Genomic DNA, 25,725 nt, shown 5'->3' on the forward strand with positions numbered 1-25,725 from the left:
ATGATAAAATTTCTTAAATCGCTATAGTTTTAGTAGTAGGATAACTAATTATGTTTTGTCGAGTGAGTCAATGTCACTAACTAGACAGTAACTAAGACTCACACCAGTAACCACGTACATTATCTATCATCGTTTAAATGTTAAAGTTCATGATGTAATAAAACATATAGGTCTAATCCGAACTGATTCATTTTAAAGGTACAAAGTCTAAATGTATGCACAAGAGAAACGTATCAATTTTGTAACAGTATTATTATTTAACTCATTTCACTTAAATGATCGAAACAAAACCAAAAAAGCGTATGATTTGTGTACAGATAAAATAATATACAGTCGAACCCCGTTGGCTCGAACTCGCTTGGCTCGAATTCCCCGTTTGCTCGAACGTTGGCAAAGGACCGATTTCTATATACTGAATGTTAACATTCCCGCTTCGCTCGAAATTTCCGAGGCTCGAGGTTATTTCCCCGGTCCCCAGGACTTCGAGCCAACGGGATTCCACTGTAAGTCTTTATAAATGGGATTTTTATTTCATATCAACGTGACCAGAATTTCCCCGTATGAAAACGGCTCCAAAATATCGCTAATATATTGTTTAATCTATCTGGACCATGTAACTTTAAAGCTTATATCTTCTTTCATCCGATGACATGTACCATGTCAAATGAAACAGCCTATTGACCGAGCGAGGAGATTTTACTTAAATGGCTGGCAAGCTCTATTAGAGCGTGAACATTTGAAACTTTTCACTTGAAATTGAATGGACGAAGTCTGTGTTAATAAATTTGACTCATTTTCATTGTAAAGCGTCATTTATCATGTCAGACTCTTAGTAATGTTCTCGTGATATTTATATTTTATTTAAATGACAGTTTGTGTACTGCCCACGGGCTAAAGCAGTTCGGTACTGGGTCGCTATGGATGTGAAATTTATATTCCGGACGGTCTTGGCTACTTGCTTTGTTTCAGGTGCGTACATTGTTTATGTAACATGCATTAAAATGTTTGTTATATCAAATTACAATCTAAATAGTTTGTTTTCGTTTTAATAGATGTTATTTTTCATTTATTCATTCAGCCCAATACTTACACCGTAAACAATAAAATGAATATGTCTCACAAACTATTATATAATATTGCATGGGTTTTCTTGTCTCTTTGATATTGTATTGTTATAATAATTTAATATCTATTGGTGACAAATTCGTTATAACCGTATAGTTTGTTTTTATCAGTATTTTCTTTGACGGCGTTCAATTGATCCGGGTGTTATTTATCTGGAGTAGCCAAACTCGCAATCTCGTCCTATAAGCATTGAACCGTAACATCCAAACACGTAGATATTGAAGAAAAATATACATTTTAAGGTGTCCAGTGTACAATATTGAGAATTTTAGATGCCTGGTGACCTTATATCATTTTGGCATCATAGAAGAAACTTTAAGGGATTTATGAGCAGAGAAAGAATATGTCAAACATATTTCTAAATGTTTATATTAAAACTTTTAAAGCTTTTTTGTCCTGAAAATATAGCAGAATTGGTACGTTCGCACGCGATTTTAGTGAAAAAAAAATATCACTGAAATAACATTATCTATGGACTTGTATTGCATATTGCATTTTAGTAATCAGCCGTTCATACCCTTCATATGATACGAACAGTGTACGGGGTGAGGAATGTAATTTCTGCGTCTACAGGAGTGAAATACTTGTTAATTTAGTCTTTCATAGGCTTAAAAATATCTTCATATCTTTTCTGTCAAAAAGGTTGAGAAATCAACGTCACTTACTCGTTTGTTTATGCACTAGTCAATTGTAATCACGCCCCCCAGGTCCGGGGAATAGCTGGGACTTTGACTTTCGGTCCAGCCAACCCAAGGTAAAATCCCCACCCTGCGGGGACGAACTGATGGTTAAACCCCGGCCAAATGCCCCCGCACCCCAGAGACTCTATATAAGGCCCAATCTCCGCTAAATTTGGCGCTATGACAAAACCACCGCGGTCACCCGGCCCTGTGGGGCCACCTGGAAAGTAAAAACACGGCCCTTTCCCCCGGCTATCCCCGGTATACCCCCGGACCTGGGGGGGGGGGCGTGGTTACAATTGACTGGTGCATTACATTGGCTGTGACCCGTGATGACCTATATGAGAACCCCTTTAAAGCCACGTGATTTCTCACCCTGTGTTATGGGGTCACCCGGCATCGAAATTTCACATCATTGTACTGCGGACACCTTCAAGGAAATTATATAGTTTATACAATTTCAAATTGTACAGCTGTTTAATACACACAAAAAATCTGAAGTATCTATTTTAGGTAAATTATATCAGAATCATTTAAGATTCGCTATACTTTATTAATGAATTTATTAACTATATTATTAATAAGTGCATCGTAATAAGTAGTTATTTACATGACAAATAAACCTATTTAAGTCACGTTTTATCCTTATGTATAGTTATTTAATACTATATTTGTAATTCTAGTAAGTCATGTATTGATAATGATTGTTCCTACATGCATACGTACATGTATACGTAAGTCAAATAATATTCTTGTAATACATTTGATGAATTGCAATAGTACTATTTTCAGTTCATCCTTTATATGTAAATAATATATGTCGCTCACTGCATATTATAGTTGTAATGCTGATATATTTATATGTAAATATAACACAAAAACCTGTAAAGTTTATGTATAATAAAATATGTTCTGTTCTATACTATTAAGCTCTGTAGTATTTCATGCGCACCATATCATTTAACTAGGAGACTGATTTACGTAAATAATTATTTAAATATTTTCCTTATTATATGGGTATCACGCTAGGCTACTTAAAGCTGCACTCTCACAGATTGATCGTGTTGAAAACTTTTTTATTTTTGTCTTTTAATGAGCCACTTTTGCGCAAATGTCTGGAAACCAGTGATATAAGACTGCTGTCAAACGATCAGAACGCTGTTAACTATATTAACGTTCGAAAATTGAAAAAAATGAATACTTCGACAGTTAACTGAATAATAGAGATCTTTCTATGGTGAGTAATCAAATATGACTGAATTGAAGGCATTCATGCCAAAAATCAGCCGAATGTGAGAAAGATAATTAAAAAAATTGTCAAAACTTGCAATCTGTGAGAGTGCTGCTTTAAGGGCGTTGCCAATGTTACACATATAACTGCTTTCAGGTGGCAGACTCAGCCAAAACGTTTCCAATATTGTGGTGTGTAAGGATTAGTCTTTGAAAACGTATGTCCTCTGCCAACATAATAAAAATAATCGTATAATACATTGTATACAAAGAATATACTATAGTGTGAAATTCTCACACTAGGGACCGCGAAAATGAAATCAAGCAGGAAGAAATTTCGACCCTCGGCTGTAAGTGTGTACGGTTCTTTATTGGACATGTAAATATTATTGTTTAAATGCATGACTTGTTCTTTATATATATATATATATATATATATATATATATATATATATATACGAATTAATGATCCGTTGCACCGGATAATTTATTCAGACTACCCCGTATTTAGGCAGCAATTTATTTGTAAACCTATACCTGCTTTTCATAAACTTGATACTCCACCCAATTGTCGATGTCGAATTCTGTAAAGAAATAAATCGCTTATTATACAATTGGTTGCATTCCCTCAGCAATGACGCGACATTTACAATGAAAAGTTAGATTGAAACCTTGATACACATTATGCACGTTTTGTAGGATTACAAGATATGATGATTTAATTCGTTGAAGCATGTGAATACCTTCGATTATTATCTAAGCTCATGTTTGCCCATGGGGGGCTGAAGTTATGTCAACTTCGTTGTAAACTTGATATTTGTATCACTAAATCCAGCGTTCCTTTGTTCTTGTTCATGGAACTCATACCTTTAAGCTTCAAGGTTTATTTACACAATAACCAAAATGCCATGGCTCATGTGAACAAATAAATATACAACATAGTTTTTCAGGTGATTCAATGCATACATATTACAAAACTAAACAGCCAAATAAAAATCGCATAAGCAAATACATCAAATTCATAAGTTCAGTAAATCAAAACATTTCATAATATATAATCGACCAATTAAATCAACATGTTAATAACTTTATATGTATATCAACTGATAAGGTGGAATAAAGAGTATACATATACATATCAATAGTTGTTCTATGATGAGAGTTATCCAGTCGAACCCCGATGGGATTGTTTACCTTCAGTATAAATAAATCGATCCTTTACATCTAGTTCGAGCCAACGGGGTTCGACTGTATTTGCAAATATCTGTAACTTCCTGTATCGGACATCCTATACAAAACATTTCGGGGACCTAATGGAAATCACTAAAACTTAAACAAAATGTAATAGTCCTTCAAACCGACTCATATCAGGTTCCGTGAAATAAGCCGCGTGGGGATAAATGACGACGCTTTTTCAATATACAAACGTTATTCATTGCACGTTAAGCATGGCAAGGTGGTAAAAATCCATCACACACAAACACTCCCCTCTTCAATAAAATTATACATAACTTCGCCCTCGAGTATACTTTCATTAACTTGTATAGCTGGTGCTTTAGCTATTTCTGAATAGAAATTCTGAACGCTAGCCTTAAATTGTATCATTTAAACTATTTTCGTTTAATGTTGTTAGCAAAAGTGACATACTTTTGTTATTTTATACCATCATTTTCTAGAAACATACAACAGTATGATGTGTTTTCTAATCGAAACCCATTTATTATCGAATGTGATACGTCGACAAAGCGGTCTCGACGGATAGATGTTTACACACCGAACTCGACGTGATACAAGCCACCAGAAAAAATTCCCTGTCGTAATATCTCCTATGTACAATGACCTTTTTTTAAATATTGGTAGTTTACATGCAATACCCATTTCAAATTAAACCAAGCTTACAAAGGGTCATCAGGTTTCAACAATTGGCATTGCGTTAAAGCTACACTCTCACAGATTTATCATTTTTACAACTTTTTTTATTTTTTTGTCTTGGAAAGAGCAATTTTTTGCGTAAATATCTGCAAATAAATGATATAAAATTGCTGATAAAATATCAGATCGTAGATTTTCATATTTCCGTTCGATAATTAATGTTTAATGTTTTTTGAACTTAAATATAAAAATCTGCGATCTAATTTTTTGTCAGCAGTCTTATTAAACTGGTTTTTATGGATTTTCGCAAAAATGGCTCGTTCCAAAACAAAAAATAAAAAAAGTTGTCAAAGCGTTCAATCTGTGAGAGTGCAGCTTTAAATGAAGCTATCAGAGAACTGGCTTATTTGTGGGACGGATTCCTTAATCGTGTATCAATTCATTTATATATTTCAGGAATCGTACATGGTAGCTTCTGCAATCTTCCGGGTAAGTCAAAAGCTTTATAAAATTACGACTGGTTTACATATAGTTGAAACAAAAAAGACGAATTAGAGAGTATAATAACAACCCAGTCAGAGTTACTAATCACTCGATGGGCTATATTTTTAAAATAAAGAACACGTAAATAGGACAATTTTGCCTTAACAAGCATGTCACGCTCGGATAAGGGTAAGGGTTAGTTAGGGTAAGGGTTATGATTATGAAGTGGCATTCGTTCGGGCACAATACACCAACCAACTCGCGCCAATACAACAAATACGGTATTTATTTCATCCTTGTGTTTTCTTGCGAGTTCGTCATTACTTTTCGGAAATCCGATTGGTTTTGTTATCATAACTGTTTATATGAATACTAATAGGTTTCAGTATTGTTTTCGTCCTACATTTAAAATTCAAAATCGCCACTGTAAGAATTGACCTTACTTATTTAAATATCTTTTTTAACATTAACAGTTAGTTGTCATAACTATTTTCGCATACTTTCAAGCGGTTTCGATGTGCACGACTGCCTCGGTTGTCGGGAATGCAAACCAGATTGTGTATCTCGACTCCTCGACCGCCCCGACCTTTCAACTGACCGAGTGTGTGTGCGAACTACGCTTTGAACTCTCGGGAACCATCAGTCTGTCTTACAGGTATGCGCATGTAACTCGGGAACCATCAGTCTGTCTTACCGGTATGCGCATGTAACTCGGGAACCATCAGTTTGTCTTACAGGTATGCGCATGTAACTCGGGAACCATCAGTTTGTCATACAGGTATGCGCATGTAACTCGGGAACCATCAGTCTGTCCTACAGGTATGCGCATGTAACTCGGGAACCATCAGTCTGTCTTACAGGTAAGTGCATGTAACTCGGGAACCATCAGTTTGTCATACAGGTATGCGCATGTAACTCGAGAACTATCAGTCTGTCATACAGGTATATGTATGTAACGATTACTATACAAGACAAACAGCAAAGTGCCAGTGCCTTTCAAACGCATGACTACAAAAAAACAACAACGTTTAAAGATGATTAAGTAACGCAAAAGTAAATGTTCACCCAAATTATTTTTAAATGGGAGCGGGGGTTGACATTTGATCTATTATATTTTTCTTAGATGACTGTTTCACCGTTGGATATGTGTTCATGCTCTTTCTTATTGAATAAGGAACCATATATATATATATATGTGTGTGTGTGTTTCTAGACGAACCACACACATGATCCTAGCATTGCTCCCTTTTATCACGTGGATGTTATACATGAACAAACCACGTCCCCGGACTGTACATGACCGCTTCGCAAATACATTCCCTACTTGAACATTATATGTGTGTCAAGAACATTTAAGGGGCGACTGAAAAAAAGAGGGGGCGAGCGGGGATGAAAATATAACAATTAATTTATAGTCGCTTAAGCTGCAATTCAGATAACGTTTGTGATTGTCGTCATTGTTAAATCGTTATCGTTAGATTATCGTAATTTTATTGTTATGTTTTATTTGGGTTAGTATTGGTAGTTTACGATGAGACTAACACGCTGGCAACTAAGCTCAGTTAGAAGTGTCTGAGCTAAAAAGCCAACGGCATCAATTCGAGCCCCACACAAGGCGTATATTTTAGAACAGGTTTACTGTTATTACATGAACGCCTGCAAGGTTAGTCGAACGACTATGTGTGACAAGTCGTACGACTGCATGACAAGTCGTGCGAATAAAGTCGTTAAAGTCGTACGAATTTCGCGCAATTAGTCGTGACTTTCAAAGACCTATCATAGAAGGTACATACAGCGGGTTGTTCTTTACAATCTGCTTAAAACTAGCACAATTTGTAACAATTAACAAATTAATTGCAAACAATATTTTTAGTAGTAATGACCGATAAATTGACAGATAGAGGGCCATTGTGTATCGTAATTAACAAAACTGAAAATATGAACCAAAGGTGTAATTAAAAGAAAACGAACAAAATACAACAATGAAATTATAGTCACTTTATCAGTTATGACCAGTAACACTACTAGTCACGATCAATAACACGATCAGTCACGACTAATTAAACGACTAATTACACAACAAGTCGAGTTCAATTACACGACCATTCACGACCAATAATACGACCAATTACATGACCAGTAAAAACAATTACACAACCAATTAAACGACGAATTACACGACCATTGACGACCAGTCACGACCAATAACACGACCAGTAAAGACCATTAACACGACCATTTACACGACCAATTACACGGCCAGTCAAGACCAATAACACGACCAGTTACACAACCAATCACACGACCAAATACACGACCAATTACACGGCCATTCACGACAAATAACCCGACCAATTACACGACCAATTACACGACCAGTCAAGATCAATATCACGACCAATTACACGACCAGTCGCGACCAACTATACCACCAATAACACGACCAGTAAAAACCAATAACACGATCAATTACACAACCAATTACACGACCAGTCAAGACTACTAACAAGACCAATTACACAACCAATTACACGACCTGTCACGACCAATTACATGACCAATTACACGACCAATTACACGACCAATTACACGTCCATTCACGACAAATAACACGACCAATTACACGACCTATTACACGACCAGTCACGACCAATAACACGACCAATTACATCACCAATTACACGACCATTCACGACCAATATCACGACCAATTACACGACCAATTACACGACCAGTCACGACAAATAACACGACCAATTACACGATCAATTACATGACCAGTCAAGGCCAATAGTACTACGATCAGTCACACGATCAGTCGTAAAATGTCCGGTGCGATTGGGCGAAGATAATCGTAGCTTGTATTTTCTGCTCGTACGACACATCCCTTAAGGTCAAAAGACCAGTCAATCTACCAATCTGGTACAAGTCGTAGAGCAGTAGGGGCATTTCGTATTATTAGATACTAGGCTAACATCGCAAAAATAATAAATGCATAAATCAAGAACACAATGAACTATTTTTGAAAAGTACCTAATCTTACGTATGCCAATAGTTCTTTTGAGAACATAAATTTTAGTTATTCATTGTCCGAAAACATATCAAACAGGATAAAACAACAAAAAGCAATAAACTGGTTATAAAAAAGGTATAAGTGAGGAGAGTTAATGTTTGTAAGCATATGTCATAATGTGAATTACATATACTTAAGGGAGAAATGTCATTCAAAGCCAAAAGTATCTTTCATCAATATGTTAAAATATGACTAGTATTTTATATAAAATTTGGATAACAATCAAGCAATAATTCCTAATATCATAATTTCAGAGCTTAGATATGGACGTTTAACATGTTAAAGCGATTTGCTCATGGTTTGTAAAATGATTTTGATTTTACTCTATTAAAAATAGTTCCTCGTGATTATATTGAAGACAATGTCCATTTACAGTAAAAATCCTCTTAAGAATGTAAATGTTACGCAAACGATACCAAAAAAATAATGAGCTTAACTTTATCCTGTTATAAGGGACTTTAGATTTTCGAAAAAATGGGACCTGCTTTATATGTGACTTAACTTCAAATACTATTAGTTTCGACAAGAAATAAAGCGTTCGTCATTGATTTTCTGTAATATTCAGCTATATTCAAAGCAGTAATCGCCGCATCGGAATCTTTTTATCCCCTACCTCATTACCGTCATTTCCGGTAAGGAGCGCTGCTCTTATCTTTTGAGCTCGGCTCCATCTAATAAGATTCAATTTTAATGTGTGTTTTTTTTCTGATTACTTTTATGTATTTTTTTAAACTGTTTAAGACATGTTTTAATGCAAGAAGTATATAAGAAGTAGATATTATTTTAAATTGGGCGTGCCGAAAAGCAGCACTTACATACATGCATATGTGTTACGTAATTTGTAATTAAATTGTTGCATGATTCATATTCATCCAGGCCTTCAGCTCCAACCATGGATAACTCTTGTGGAGTGCAGTTCAAATATGATAGACCGAACGCTTCTCCGTATACGTTCGGCTGTAGCGAAATGACGTCAGGTACTAACGTTCAGACGCGCACGTTTGCCAACATCACGTTCACGAAGAGCTTAGATTCATTTAGGTCTTGGTTTTCCTGCGTTGGGATTCAACCGGGTACGTATGCCTTTTTATCTATATTTACCTTATCATAATCACTGATTATACATATCTTAAATATAATAAACATAAACGTCCAAAGTCAACTATGTATGCAAATGGTAATGGATTCCCATGTTGAACTTTATTATCATCCCCGGCACCAAAGCGTATTCGTAACATGCATGATACCCTCGGCAAATAGATAGTAAAGCCTCTTACTCATGATTAATTAACGAGGTGAAATACAGCCTCTTGATTGGTCACATTTGACACACATTATGTGGTACGGAAATGGCCGAGAAGTAACGGATGAAATCTTGGTCCCGAATGATCTAATAAGATCGCGGAGCTGAGATTGTGTAAGGAAGGACATCAGACATTTTGTCAAATTTGCTGGTAGCTCTTCACAAAAAAGATCCTTTTCTTTTTGTTATCGGCTACTTCATTGGTCGGAATATGCTTATGAATATTTAATCATTACCAAGTTTCACAGGTAAATTTGCCCAGGGTATCATATTTGTTATGAATACGCTGGAGTGCTGAGGATGCTGTATTAAATGAGTTGACAACATTTGAAGGATTGGAGATTTCATAACCATTACTTCAATTTTATCTCCTGCATAACTCCTCGAGTGGTTTCCCACAGAGATGACGTAGCTCATCAACTATGTAGAATCAAATTTAGAGCAATTTTTTTCGATTTTTTTCACGATTTTAAGGGGACAAAAATTAAAATAACTTATTACAAAAACGATTCAGAACAGTGTGTATTAGATGTCGATATAGATAGAATATTATAAATTATAGACATATTGGTGATGAACCTGACTGTCATCTGCAGCGCTCGGCAGTTTTGATAAGTTTATGAAGATTCTATGGTTTGAGCATGTATTGAAGAAATTAATTCTTCCTCTAACTGAAATTAGGGGCTATCGTATGACAGACAGATTAAATTTTATGACGTCACAAAACGTTTGCAAAGTTAGGGCATTACGAGGGTTATCAATAAGGCCCAATTTACCTTATGTGAGATGTAATTGCCGAACTTTTTTAACACCAAATATGTATTTTTGTGTCGATTTGAATTGACTGCTATTTCAACTCAGCACAAATATACTCATTTATATAGTGTGGTGTTTTTACCAAAACATTCAATGGTATGGAAATCGAATATACCACTCAAAGGCCGATTTCAATCCTAATTCTGCTGATTTCCACGATAAGGTATAACATTCAGCACTTTTGTTGCATTTGAAGCATTCTTTGGCATTTTGCGACATTATTTCTCCTTAAGGAACCTCGGCAAGATAATCAAAGTATCGACTATGTTGTATCGCAAGTGTTTGTACAAATTGTCTCTCAAGAAAAATGAAATTATCAAAGAAAATCAGTATAAAATTTTGTATTCATGATATGGACGTCGGTATTGTTTTCTTTTTTACAACTTATTTTATAAAAAAAACGTTCCTAAAGTTTGTCACGCGAACAATTGTACAATACTGATAATATCTTAACGGAGAAAACCGAGTGCTATAAATAAATATACGCAAAATGCTCATAACGCATGCGCAGTCAAACTCACGTGACCCCACCCAATATTAGATTTTGCAGATTTAACTTTTCCATCGATATGATCTATCGGTTTTAATTGTTTCTGTACACTTCATATATTCACTATTTTAGCCCCGGGCAAGAGTGTGACCGTCTCATGCTACCCGGATGTGAACTACATATCGCCAGAAAGTGGTACACTAAATCGATTTATTTACGTTATACACTTAATTAATACATTCATTGTTTATGACTCTAAAGCTTTAGTTATTATTTATTTAAATAAATAAATTAATAAAACAACAACCAATTACACAGTGTCATTGAGGTGGTTTTGCATCAACATTACTGCAGTCCGTATGTGGCAACCCATGGCGAAGTCATTTTTTCTAAATACATGTTAAACATAATTTATTTATATAAAAATGACTATGAGAAATACAGAATAAGTACATACTATCCTTGTGTGCTTTATAAATCACTCAATAAAATACTTTTAACACTTTTGATGCTATCCCTCAAAAGTATGCTACTTCTAAACACAATTTTGACATGCCCCTAGGTGGCTGGACCGGGTGGGGAAGCTGGACCGAGTGTACAAGCACGTGTTCCACGGGCACCATCCGACGTACACGTGACTGTAACGGTACCTCGTGTGACGGACAGTCCACTCAAACTCGGGAATGTGAAAATGTGCAAAATTGCCCAGGTAAAGCGCAAACAAGTTTAATATTCAGTTAAACCCCATGCAGCTGTCTATTATTCATTCTTTTTTCATTTATTTTTCGTACTTAATGTATCCATAGACATACCTCAGAATATATAAAGAAATAAATTTCGATAAAATATAATGATCATACTTATTACAATATATGCAACATGGGGTGGTATTCAAAATGATACATAAGTCAATCTTATGGACATACATCATCAGTTCTATTCACTGTATATGTATGTTATTTATATTGAGCAATCCGATGAGCTACATCGTTCTTAGATCCAATTTAGATCAGGGCTTGAATTCCACTTTGGTCTTAATTGAATCTTAGATCGATGTAGCTAATCGGATTACCGTTTACAAATAGCCGGCCAATAGAGTAAATTAAATCAATGATGTATGACCATAAGATTAACTTAAGTTGAATATTGAATAACACCTCTGTATTGAATACCACCCAATGATACCTCTTAACCGTTCATGTCCTTGTAATTAATATATCACCATAGCGGACAGCGAGTTTAGTGATGTTTTATTTGCAGCCGGCATAACATTTTCACGATCAAACTCTAGAAACTAGCTAGAAATATGCACAAAAATAACTCACCTTTAGCATGAGGGTGTGGGTGTGTGTTGGAGTGTGTGTGTGTGTGTGTGCGGGGGGGGGGGTTGTGACGCATTAGTTTTGGAAGGTTTTAAGGGCAACTACCCTAGTGTATACGGTGATGGGGGAGCGGCATTTCCAAAGCTACGTCCTTAAATATTATTTTCTGATACCGCTCATGTATCCTTCCCCGTATCTCCTTCAGTAAACGGTGACTGGAGTGGATGGACGGATTGGAACGAATGTTCCGTCTCGTGTGGTACCGGAAGTAAGACCCGGAACCGGAACTGCGACAATCCGCCTCCCAGCGGGGGTGGAGATGCATGTTTGGGTGATAGTTCCGAGTCCGAGGTATGCAACCTGGGCAGCTGTACACAGAACGGTAAGGAGGGCTTCATATTGGCAACAGTGGCTTGCATGGTGCACTCCATATCATATCATAGCATATCAAAGCATATTATAGGCTGCATGCTTTGGTATGTTCAACATATACAAGGGTTGTTCTGGATGTCCGCGGAATTTTAATATAAGAATAAGTTTTGACCCCAGTCAATCTACAGTCGAACCCATATACAAGGGTTGTTCTGGATGTCCGCGGAATTTTAATATAAAAATAAGTTTTGACCCCAGTCAATCTACAGTCGAACCCATATACAAGGGTTGTTCTGGATGTCCGCGGAATTTTAATATAAAAATAAGTTTTGACCCCAGTCAATCTACAGTCGAACCCATATACAAGGGTTGTTCTGGATGTCCGCGGAATTTTAATATAAGAATAAGTTTTGACCCCAGTCAATCTACAGTCGAACCCTGTCGGCTCTTACTCCTAGGCTCTATCTCGAATCCCCGAAAACTCGAGCCAAGTGGGAATGCACTGCTTAAGCAGAATGAAGTCGGTGTTTTACATCAAGTTCAAGCCAAGAGAAAATGTAGTCAACGGGCTTCGATTGTACTTAAAGTGTGTTTTCATGGGTTCCTGAAAACTAGATGTAGCAATTGAAAAGATATTTAGTTTTCTTCTAGAATTGTATGTAGATTGCATTGCACTTGATTTGCTTCAAATAACATTTTTTTAAACATGCATTCTTTTTCATGATGAAATTTTACGAACTTTCCGAACCATTCTTGCGGTTTTATTCAGCTGACATATTAACAATAGTTTAGAAATGTGAAAATAACTGCTAGCATGCTTAGTGTAGATGCCCCAAGCAGAAAATTCATATTTCGTTCGCAGTTTCCTTAGCCGACAGAACATTGGTATTTGATTTATATCAGGGATGGCAATGAGTAGTAAAATTGGTACTCGAGTACTCGGACAATCTTACGATCGACTACTCGGGTACTCGATTACTCGGATAACTTGAATTTGTTTTCGGGAAAGGCAAGTTTGTGTATACATGTATCGTTCATGTTTATTGTGCGTTGGTTGAATATCGGTCATTTCATCTTTTAAAACTGGCATTATGTACCTTAACAGAAAACTCAATAAAAGAAAACAAATGTTGTTTCATGCTTTAATTTGTCCTTTTCATTTCATTTTATACATACACATGTTCTGCACTATAAATGAAAAGTAAAACTTGGGTCATATTCAAGCGTCTAAATGCTCGCGACTACGCTCATGAAGGAACAACATTCAAAATTACAATGAACGAAAATTATTTATTTTGTTTTGTAGTTTACGAATTAATGTTTAAAATTACAGTTCTTCATACTGAAATATTATTGTTTACCTCATTAATATGCATAATTCCTAAATAAAGATATCCACCAATCAGTTATGATAATCTGTACCCATTGCCATCCCTAATTTATATATACATTAAAACGAAACATGACAAATAGAGCATTGAGACCTCAGTACTTATGTTTGGCTTTTGGTGTTTACTGGTTGAAACATTACAGTGAAATAAATGTCATATCAATATATATCAGTTGATATATCATGACAGTTGATGGTGGCTGGGGCTTATGGTCGGTCTGGTCAGCGTGCTCGGTGTCCTGTGGGGGCGGGTCAAGGTCAAGGGCAAGGTCATGTGATAACCCCACGACTGTCGGGGAGGGATTAGTGTGCCTTGGAGAAAATGGACAGCGCGTAGAAACAGAAATTACAACTGAACAATGCAATCTCGAAACTTGTTCCGGTAATATGTGGAAAATTGATTACATATTGTTTACCATACAGTAATTTTGTGTTTATTGGAATGGCCAGTTGTATTTCGCTGTAACACAAAATACTCACATTAATAAATCTGTTTGCCATACATAAATAGGACAGATATATATATATATATATATATATATATATATATATATATTAGAATTTATTATGTACACATTCAATATTATCGGGAAATACTCAAAGCATGGCCAAGAAATACAATATGCATGGTAAACGATGACTTTTTTTATTGAAATACATACTATATATAGGTTGAAAAATATTAACAGTTGATGGTGGCTGGGGCTTATGGTCAGACTGGTCCTCATGCTCGGTGACCTGTGGGGGTGGGGCCAGGTCAAGGTCAAGGTCATGCGATAATCCCACACCTGTCGGGGCGGGCTTGTCGTGTATAGATGGCAACGGGCATGAAAAAACCTCGGATTCCCAAGCCGAGCCGTGCAATACAGCCATATGCCCCGGTCAGTTTCAATCGTTCACACTCTAGAATAGATTATGGCAAAAGAGGTTTGAAATAAAATATTTTTGAAAGAATCTCATACTTTAAGGATCTAAGGAAATCTTTCATAACCAAATTATATAACAGTGCACTAATTTCGCCCATATGATTCTTTCGAATATATTGCGATTTTTAAAACAAATTTTGATTCAGAATAAGTTATTTTTTGATCATGTATACTTTTTTTTATCGATTTCTATTTCTATCGATCAATTTAGTACTTTGATTTAATAACGTAATGTGCAAGAGTTCACGCGTGTACATTCATTACAATGTTTAATTTTCAATCAGTAAATGGTGGATGGAGAGACTGGTCAGACTGGACCTCATGCTCGGTGACATGCGGGGGCGGGGTCAGATCAAGGTCAAGGTCATGTGATAATCCCAAACCTGTCGGGGAGGGATTGCTATGTGTAGATGTTGATGGAGATCGCGTTGATACTGAAACAAGATCTGAGCAATGCAATCTTGTTATTTGTCCCGGTAATCAGTTTTGCTTAATATATACATATAAATGTTAATGGCTTTATACAATATTAATGTTTTGATTTTTTTAAGCTTTTGTACCTGATTTCGTATGAAAAGCTATTCTAACGTTTAGAGCTTGCTTACGTACCATAAACTGTAACTGCATAAAAATGTTATTTTTTCCGTATAAGCATGTTATTTCAAACTGTGAAAGGAATTTTAAGCAATAAATATGTTAATTGATGTTAATGAAAATGGCAAAACGGATATTTGTATTTTGCTGCCGGCTCGTTAATGTCAAAAAACGAAAATAACATTCGTACACTTTATAATGATCACATTACAAAGCATGTATAACCATGGTGACGGCTACAGCATGCAAATCTGTATATTTCCAACAGTTAATGGTGGCTGGGGCTTATGGTTAGACTGGTCCACATGTTCGGTGTCCTGCGGGGGCGGGGTCAGGTCAAGATCGCGGTCATGCAATGATCCCACACCTGTCGGGGAGGGCAGGCTGTGTGTAGATGCCGATGATGGGCAGGAAAAGAACTCAGATTTTGAAGCTGAGGCGTGTAATACAGCCCAGTGCATCGGTTAGTTTGAGTATCCAAATCTTAAAGAGGTGCAATTATAATTTTTAATGCAGTACTACGTTTAACTCATTTGACTTTACTAGTTAAAACAGCAACATATGATTTGTGTACAGAAAAGAAATATTAACCTTTATAAAAAAATCAATTAATAGCTACGTGGCCATACGTTCTCCTGTTGGAAAAGCGCCAAAGTATAGCTAACATCTTTTTATCTGCATACGAATCATCTGTTTAAGCTAAACTATTATTTTCACATAAAATGAGTTAAAATAATAGTTCAGCTTAAACTAATTTATTTTTCAACGATTGTGGAACAGGCTATTGCAACTTATATTAAGCACTCTCGTTGGCATGATATTACGCGAGAGTGTGGTCTTGTGTTGTGAGGAAACCGGAGTACCCGGAGAAAACCCACTTGTCCGGCTTGGTGACCGCAAACCAAACTCATATGCGCCCAGGCCGGGAATCGACCCGGGTCGTCGCCATGGTGAGAAGCGAGTGCGCTAACCACTGCGCTAACCGGACAACCTCGAAAATAATCAATGAATAATTTATTTTAGTTAACAAAAAAAAATGGCATTAATTTTTTGTGCCAATTTAAGATGACTTCGTACTTTCAACGATCTAAACGCACATTGTTATCAATGTTATTAAAACTGTATTATTATTATGGTGCTTAGCAATTTCAATGTAAAACACATGAAGCTGAATGGCGCGATTTTGTGCGTTCGGACATTTTAATTAGAAATGATATAATGATTAACATAGAAAAACAACTATAATAATGATTGATTTTAATGTTTTTTTGTTTTCTTCTTAAGTTCCTTCTGAACATTTGCTCCATTATCTATGAAAATTTCTAAGCTCCTGTTTCAATAACAACAACTGCTTCCGTCCCGAGTGACTGCATTTATCTACAGTGTTTGTTGAAAACGTCCATATTTTAAAAGTGTTTCTATTGTTTTAGAAAACCAAAACGGTGGCTGGAGCACCTGGATACGCACATCTGACTGTACGGTGACATGCGGCGGCGGCTTCGCAGTGTGGACACGATCCTGTGATAATCCAATCCAAACCGGAAGTGGTCAGCCATGCGTGGACGAACGTGGGCAAGAAGCCATGTCGGAGACGAAACAACTCACGTGCAATCACTTGGCTTGTCCAGGTAAATATAAGTATAGTTGTACGCTGTCTGGATTCGTAACTAAGACAATAGACAGTGATCAGCCGTGTGTTGAAGACATTAAAAAAGAGAGCTTGTCTGAGACAAAGGAACTCGCTTGTCCAGGTAAATATAGGTATAGCTTCACAGTGTACAGACACGGTCATGAGCGCCGCCCCAACAGTATGTGGTCAGCAGTACATAGAGGGCATTGGATAAGAGAGGTCAACCGAGACGGAGAACGTAAGTTTAATGACGTCAGCGCTTCGAGCGCATATAGAAATTTACGGTGTGTAGACACGATAGGTTAGCTACGGTTAGCAGTATGTGGAAGGAAGAAATCCACGTGTAATGACGGCACTTGTCCGGGTACATATAGGTTCAGCTTTACGGTGTGTTGACATGGTGCTAGGATATCGTATCCCGGACATGCAACGGCCTTGAGTGTTATGACGTCACTTGTCGGTAGATGGATTGGGGATGGATTTTTAAGTATCCTTTTATTGCCTATCCCATTTTAGGCATGTAAGGGATACAACGGATATTTAGGTAACGAAATTATTGGTTCTATGTAACCTCCATCGTTTGTTACTTCCCTCTGTTTTGGTAACGACGATACCATTCGGAGCTCCTCGGCCATTTTATCGTTGTTTTTGAAAAAAATGGCCGAGGAGTTCCGAATGCGACAATACAGTTATTTCACAGAGATATTTCCGAAAGATTTGTAGAGGTATGACGTCACCATTGCGTCATATGTACTTCCGTTGTGTGGAAAATTCTCAATAAAAAATAATGTTTTTATGACTGATAGACATGTTTTCACATGCTCAATACACTGTAAATCAAAAATATCATTATTCCTGAAACTTTTATACCTTGAGTATCTATTATTGCTTGATTTATCATTTAGAATAGAGATTTAAGCATAAACTGCTGCCCTAATGTTGAAAGGTCATTTTGGAAGAACTGTCATGGCGGACTGTGCAATTTTTAGAGTTTGTTTTTCAAGTGGAGATATTTTTCTTAGGAATAACTTGACCCCCCTTTTTATTGGCTTAAAAGGTAATTAAAGCTTGTACTTTAAGAATATATATGTTTATCATAGCCTGCATTCGCTCGAAATGCCTTTAAATGTTGTCTAAAAATAATCATTTCACATTGAATTATTGAGGAAATGACAATGGTGGTGTGTAACCTAAAAGGGACTAAACTGCTTTGTTTAAAAAGTGTCATTTTTTGGCAAGAAATGTATTGCATTTCACTATTTCTGGCAATTTTTCACAATTAAATGCATTTATCTTGTCCGGTTGATCAAAATATGCTTTTTCCTGGTTTTCACAACATTCGCCTATTTTTTTTTTAAAAAAAATGAGTCGTCTGCAAACTTACGAGCACTGAAAATGTCCAAATTTAGTGAAAATTTGACTGCGAGAACTTGAAATGTGTGCAAAGATGTGTAGAACTGCCCCATTTGATGCTTAGAATGCCATTTGAGTCAAGGTTCAGTTGAAAAACCTCAAAGAATGGCATTTTGGGTCCAAACGCCTTAAACAATACAGACGCACAGGCACTTGGGTGACAGGCAGTGAAACTGGAAAACCTGACACAGACTATCGGATTGAGCTAGTTTTGGGTGTATTTATGTATGCAGGACTAATCGAAAGTGTTTTTCATAAAAAATGCAGGGACGGGTTTAGTTATAAAACAGGTATGTTCGGTTAGAACAAGATAGCAAAAATATGAATAGCAACCTTATAACAGTAATTAAACTATTTGCGCGAGAGCATGGTCTTGTTTTGTGCGGGAAATTGGAGTACCCGGAGAAAGCCCACTTGTCCGGTTTGGTGACCACTTACCAAACTCACATATGCCCAGGCCGGGAATCGAACCCGGGTCGCCTTGATGAGAAGTGAGCTGTGCGCTAACCACTGCGCTAACCCCTTATTTATATTTGATAAATTAATTGATTTCAGATTTTAAAGAATAACATTAGTTGGAAATGGTTTACACCTTATGAAGTTGTTAGAAGGGTCTAAAAAGAATCATTTGCATTTACTTTGATCATTTTATAAGTTAGTTTATGTTGTTTTCAAATACAATCATTTGAGTAATTATTATATCAATAAAAGGACAAGGAAGTTCGGGAAAAATATATATCCGAAATTAGAAGGTTTTATTTCGTAAAAAACGCTCTGACAAGATTTAAAACAGTAGAAAGTTCGATAACATAAAGATGAAAACCGGTCGGAAGAAATTTCATATATTCTTTTGTAGTTTATCAGATTTGTCACTAGCGGATCCAAGTTTACTTTTAATTTCAATATAGACGAAAAAGGTAATGAAATAAGCCCCAAACGCACCATTTCGGACTAGAAATTGTTAAAAAACCCTCAACGCCCCCGGAGTTACACCCCTCTCACATCAACTCCTGGATCCGCACTATTAGTAAAAATCAAAGTTTTAAAACTAGAAGAGTTATCGTTACATGTTTTGGTGACAAAAGTCGAAATTGTTTTAGAGGTTGAAAGAAGTTCGTTACCTTTAAATATATTGGCTGATATAATGGTTTTAAAGTTAGAACTTGTTGAAGATTTTTGTAATGTATTTTTCTTCAAGATGTATTAATAAGGTTTTGTTTTATCGGTAGACATTATAATGTCTAAATATGTACACCTCTTTATCAAAATCGGCATAGCAAAGTACATAAATTATATACTAATTTATAAGAAGAATAAGTATACAAGGCATCTTAAAGTACCAAAGATCGGTTGTCTTTCTTGCATAACATTATTCAGTTTTAATCCACGATGTATTTTAAATTAAAAATTAAATAATAATTGAACAGCCGAAATATTATTTTACTCAAATTGTGTTTCATGCTTTCTAAAAGCTGCACTCTCACAGATATAATACCATTTTTACAATTTCGTTTATTTTTGTCTTAAAAAAGCCAATTTTTGCGTAAATATCTGCAAACCAATGATTAAAAAATTGCTGACAAAAGATCAGATTACAGATTTTCACATATCCGTTCGAAAACTAATGTTTTATAGATTTAACCGTTACTTACGGTTTAAGAAAAATGCATAAAACATCAATATTTGAACTTAAATATAAAAATCTGCGATCTAAGTTTTGTCAGCAGACTTATATTACTGGTTTCAATGGATTTTCTAAAAAAACTGGCTCGTTCCAAGAAAAAAATAGAAAAAGTTGTTAAAACGTTCAATCTGTGAGAGTGCAGCTTTAAAATGAGCATTCTACACATGCAAGTTGGTCCCAAAATGGTACCAATATCGCCAACTATTGATGTTTAAAATTAATGCCCTTGAATAGTCAGTCATTTTTTATTATTTCCTCTCACATTCCGAAGTGTTCGTCACCATTACTTTTACTTTAACCTTTCGGCTTTGTTTTGGTGGACCCATTTCGTACATGTTTAAGTCAGTTTGGACTAGACTTGTACCCTACGTTACTTTTTCTACAAAAATATAATATATATATTTTTGGAAAAAAGAGAAAGAGGGTACCAGTCTAGTTTGGACGGCTAATACATTCGGAACTCCTCGGCCATTTTCCATCGAAAGCAACCCCGGATGTAAGCCGGTATATCAGTAGAGGTAGTTTGTAAAATATTAATAATAGTATTAATATATTGTAGTGATTTAACGTGTATTTTGTATATCTAAGTTTAAAATGATTGCCAGTAAGTGAATTATTGCATAAATAATTAAGATTCCTCAGAGTAAAGTCATTAGGTATAACTGCTAAATAGAAATTAAAAGGCGATAAACAGCCTTATTAAAATGTGAAGATTTCTTACATTGTAAAGCGTCCATATACATGTTTTCGATGGAGAATGGCCGAGGAGTTCCGAATGCGGCTAATAGAGTCCCTGGTTCACGTCATCAAAGTGAAGCGGCGCTAGAGGCGGACCAGGAAATGCTCAATTGTTTTAAATCTTACTACACTGTGAAGGGAGGCGGACAAATCCCCCCGGACAAAATCCCTTCCGCTCATTTTTGTATAGGTGGACATAATCCCCCCCATCCATTTTTTAAGGCGGACATAATCCCTCCCATCATTTTTACTGTGAACAGAGTTTCCTCGTTCATTTATCCATATTTATTCTCCAAGTTACCGTTGATGGTGGGTAGTCCATGCGCCATCTGGACGTGTAGCATTTCCGTTGAGAGTGGCTCTCACGAGCGAGCGCAGGAATGCTCAGTTATTTAAACTATTACTTATAATTTTTGAAGTGCACGTATTGCGTATTTCGTTAGTAGTAATCATATTTCGTTTTTCAGCTTCTGTGAACGGCGGATGGACCCCCTGGACAAACTATGGCACATGCAGCGTGACCTGCGGGGGCGGAACCCAGGAGCGAAGCAGAGAGTGTGAGAATCCGGCGCCTCAGGGTGGAGGGGCGGCCTGTTCGGGAGGGGACGGACAAGAGCAGGCGGAGAGTCGGGATTGTGGCGTGGATGAATGTCCAGCTGATAGTAAATACAGTCTTAAATAATCAATATTCTCAGCAAAGAAAAGGTGTTCATTTTTAAGAAGACACGTGTAGCCGTTTGGATGCTATTTGAAGGTGTATTATTATATCTAAAATATGAAGATGCCAATACAGCATAGATGATAGTGTGCCTAAAACCCCGGATCCCGAGGCCTTAACAACTGGACCACCCGCACCCTCAACGCGATCTGGTCTTCATGAAAACGTTAGAAACGATACGTTACCTAAAGAAATAACTGGACAATACAATTATGTTCCCAGTGGCAGACGCTGAAAGGCTCAATTATTAAAACATTGTACTTATATTTCTGAGGTGTACGTATTTCTTTATTAGTCATTCATATTTGCTTTTTCAGAATCCGTTAATGGCGGATGGAGCCCCTGGACAAACTATCGCGCATGCAGCGTGACCTGTGGGGGCGGAACCCAGGAGCGAAGCCGGAAGTGTGAGAGTCCGGCACCTCAGGGGGATGGTGAGGCCTGTTCGGGAGGGGACGGACAGGAGCAGACGGAGAGTCGGGGTTGTGGCGAGGATGAATGTCCAGCTGATAGTAAGTACAGTCTTAAATGATAAATTTTGTCAGCAAAAAAGGTGTTCAATTTAAAAAAAAAAAACAACAACATAAAAAGTTGCAGTTGAAACGCTATCCGAAGATGTATTATTATACCCAAAATAGAATGAGGCCAACTTAACCGTCTGATGTGGTTTCTTATTTAGTTAGGCTAACATGAAATGCAAATATTGAAATACAACGCCGGGGAATGCAAAACAATGAAAACATGAATTAATGGCATTGTAACGTACGAGGCCCGAAGGTCATACGTATCCTAAAGTTGTCAGTGTGTTTCCGTCTCCCTTTTTCTCGGGTGTATTTTTTAAGGTTGTTTGGCCCGCCATTATTTAAAAGGTTAAGTATTTTCTTTTTAAAATGTGTCCACGTCATCACATGTTTACACGATCACAAAGAAAGAGCCACCCATAAGTTACACTAGTGCTTTCTGTTGTTGAGATGTGCTTGGGCGACGAGTATCAAACAGTGTGTACGTATACCACGTGTTAAATTGCGTCATAATTGCTACGTCGGAGGGCAACGTATTGCTTCGAATGTCATGTTCATGCACGTTGCCATGTTTACATCTTTACAGGTAACTCTTATTGACACCATAACATTTGTCTTACACATTTGCCTCCCTTTGAGTTAAAGACGTTTTGAACTGGTGACGACTTAATGTACCAGTGAACTGTTTTACATGGATTTTTTTTATGTATTTGCAATAGCATAAACAGAAATAATGTTTTATTCAAACTCAATAATGATATATTACTATAATAACATAACATAAGACTATTGTTTTCTGAAGTTTATTGTTATTTATATTACATTAATATTTTCAGTGAACGTACACTCCAGTCAAATCGCAACATAATTTAATCTAACTGGGAAAAGCATAACATTTGACAGAAGTGTTGTTAAAATTTTGGGCTGTAATACTTTGTATGTTAATATGATCGAGCGGTTAAACCTATATTTCGATTTCGTGTGTTACGTTAAACTTGTAAATGCTATTCTCAGACACAGAGACGCCTGTTGCCGGGGCTGCAGTGGGGACTTCAGGGGACGACAGTGAGTATAAATAACATACGGCGGAAGACGTCACTTCCATGACTCGGTAATTGCCTTGGTTTAAAAAAAAAATACTAATATGTCTTAACATTTGTCAAAGGAGTCCAATAATATTGGGAGGCATCAGTGTTATACCAATTTTAAAAAAAACAACAACAAACCAATAAGCATGTACATTATAATGTATGTTCACTAATATGCAACTCTTTCCCCCCAAAATAGGGGCGTCAAAACTTATGTGTAGGATATATAATTGCAAAACGCTTAATCCCCTTCCTGACACTGTACCTCTTGATCACCCTCCTCATATTGTAACTCATGATCCTCCTCCTGATACCGTACCCCTTTATCCTCTACCTGATACTGTACATATTGATCCTCCTCCTCCTGACACTGTATATCTTTATCCTCCTCCAGATACTATACCCCTTGATCCTCCTCCTGATATTGCACATCTAGATCCTCATCCTGATACTGTACCATTGATCCTCCTCCTGATACTTTATATCTTGATCCTACTCCTGATACTGGATCACTTGATCCTCCACCTGATAGTGGACCCTTTGATCCTCCTCCTGATACTGTAACCCTTGACCCCCCCCCCCCCCTGATACTGTACCCCTTGATCCTCCTCCTGATACTGGACCTCTTGATCCTCCTCCTGATACCTTATATCTTGATCCTCCTCTTGATACTGGACCCCTTGATCCTCCTCCCGACACTTTATATCTTGATCCTTCTCCTGATACTGGACCCCTTGATCCTCCTCCTGACAATTTATATCTTGATCCACCTCCTGATACTGGACCCCTTGACCCTCCTCCTGAAACTTTATATCTTGATCTTCCTCCTGATACTGGACCCCTTGATCCTCCTCCTGACAATTTATATCTTGATCCTCCTCCTGATACTGGACCCCTTGACCCTCCTCCTGAAACTTTATATCTTGATCCTCCTCCTGATACTGGACCCCTTGATCCTCCTCCTGACACTGGACCCCTTGATCCTTCTGACACTGTACCTCTTTATCCTCCACTTAATAATGGATCCCTTGATCCCCCTCCTGATACTGTACCCCTTGATCCTCCTCCTGATACTGGACCTATTGATCCTCCTCCTGATACTGAACACCTTAATCATACTCCTGAAACTGTATCTTTTGATCCTCCTCCTCCCGATACCGAACCCTTGATCCTCCTTCTGATACAGGACCCTTCATCCTCATACTAATACTTGACCCCTTGATCCTCCTCCTGTCAATGAAAACCTTGATCATACTCCTGATACTGTATGTCTTGATCCACCTCCTCCCGATACTGTATCTCTTGATCCTCCACCTCCTAATACTGTATCTCTTGATCCTCCTCCACATAATACTGTATCTCTTGATCCTCCTCCACCTAATACTATATCTCTTGAGCCTCCTCCTAATACTATATCTCTTGAGCCTTCTCCTGATACTGAACCCCTTGATCCTCCTCCTGATACTGTACCCCTTCGTCCTCCTTCTGATGCTGTTCATCTTGATCCTCCTCCTCCTGATACTGTATCTCTAAATCCTTCTTCCCCTGATACTGTATCTCTTGATCCTTCAGCTCCTGACATTGTATCTCTTGATCCTCCTCCTGACACTATTTTTCTTGATCCTCTACCTCCTGATTCAGTATGATCCTCCACCTGTCGATACTGCATCTCTTGATCCTCCTCCTCTTGACACTGTATCTCTTGATCCTTCTTTTCCTGATACTGTTTCTCTTGATCCTCCTCCTGATACTGTATCTCTTGATCCTCCCCCTAATACTGTATCTCTTGATCCTCCTCCTAATACTGTATCTCTTGATCCTCCTCCTAATACTGTACCTCTTGATCCTCCTCCTAATACTGTATCTCTGTATCTCTTGATCCTCCTCCTCCTGATTCTGTATCTCTTGATCCTCCACCTCCTGATTCTGTATCTCTTGATCCTCCACCTAATACTGTATCTCTGTGTCTCTTGATCCTCCCGATTCTGTATCTCTTGATCCTCCACCTCCTGATTCTGTATTTCTTGATCCTCCACCTCCTGATTCTGTATTTCTTGATCCTCCACCTCCTGATACTGTATCTCTTGATCATCCTCCTCCCGATACTGTATCTCTTGATCCTCCTCCTGATACTTTACATCTTGATCCCCTTCCTAATTCTGTACCCCTTGATACTCCTCCTGATACTGGACCCCTTGATCCTTTTCCTGATAATGTATTTGTTTATTAGCAACAAATCTAACAACACAAATGCTTA

General features: G+C 37.2%; 1 protein-coding gene across 7 annotated transcripts in view; it reads left to right on the forward strand.

Moving 5' to 3' along the window:
- The first annotated feature begins 769 nt into the window (after positions 1-769).
- LOC128236487 (semaphorin-5B-like) overlaps positions 770-25,725 on the forward strand; it is a 29,797-nt gene continuing 4,841 nt past the window's right edge. Inside the window, exons 1-15 of one of the 7 annotated variants that reach the window (XM_052951364.1) lie at positions 770-969; positions 5,364-5,396; positions 5,898-6,045; positions 9,340-9,536; positions 11,205-11,267; positions 11,635-11,781; positions 12,600-12,776; positions 14,347-14,538; positions 14,846-15,037; positions 15,367-15,558; positions 15,945-16,139; positions 17,107-17,304; positions 21,609-21,803; positions 22,177-22,371; positions 23,395-23,445. In XM_052951364.1, the coding sequence (XP_052807324.1) occupies positions 918-969; positions 5,364-5,396; positions 5,898-6,045; positions 9,340-9,536; positions 11,205-11,267; positions 11,635-11,781; positions 12,600-12,776; positions 14,347-14,538; positions 14,846-15,037; positions 15,367-15,558; positions 15,945-16,139; positions 17,107-17,304; positions 21,609-21,803; positions 22,177-22,371; positions 23,395-23,445 (2,227 nt within the window). In that variant the 5' untranslated portion in view covers positions 770-917. Of the gene's footprint in view, positions 970-5,363; positions 5,397-5,897; positions 6,046-6,229; positions 6,251-9,339; positions 9,537-11,204; positions 11,268-11,634; positions 11,782-12,599; positions 12,777-14,346; positions 14,539-14,845; positions 15,038-15,366; positions 15,559-15,944; positions 16,140-17,106; positions 17,305-21,608; positions 21,804-22,176; positions 22,372-23,394; positions 23,446-25,725 lie in introns of those variants that run through there. The other 6 variants (XM_052951366.1, XM_052951365.1, XM_052951368.1 and 3 more) reach the window with 6 other exon arrangements.

Source organism: Mya arenaria, chromosome 6, assembly GCF_026914265.1.
Source record: "Mya arenaria isolate MELC-2E11 chromosome 6, ASM2691426v1".
NCBI lineage: Eukaryota > Metazoa > Mollusca > Bivalvia > Myida > Myidae > Mya > Mya arenaria.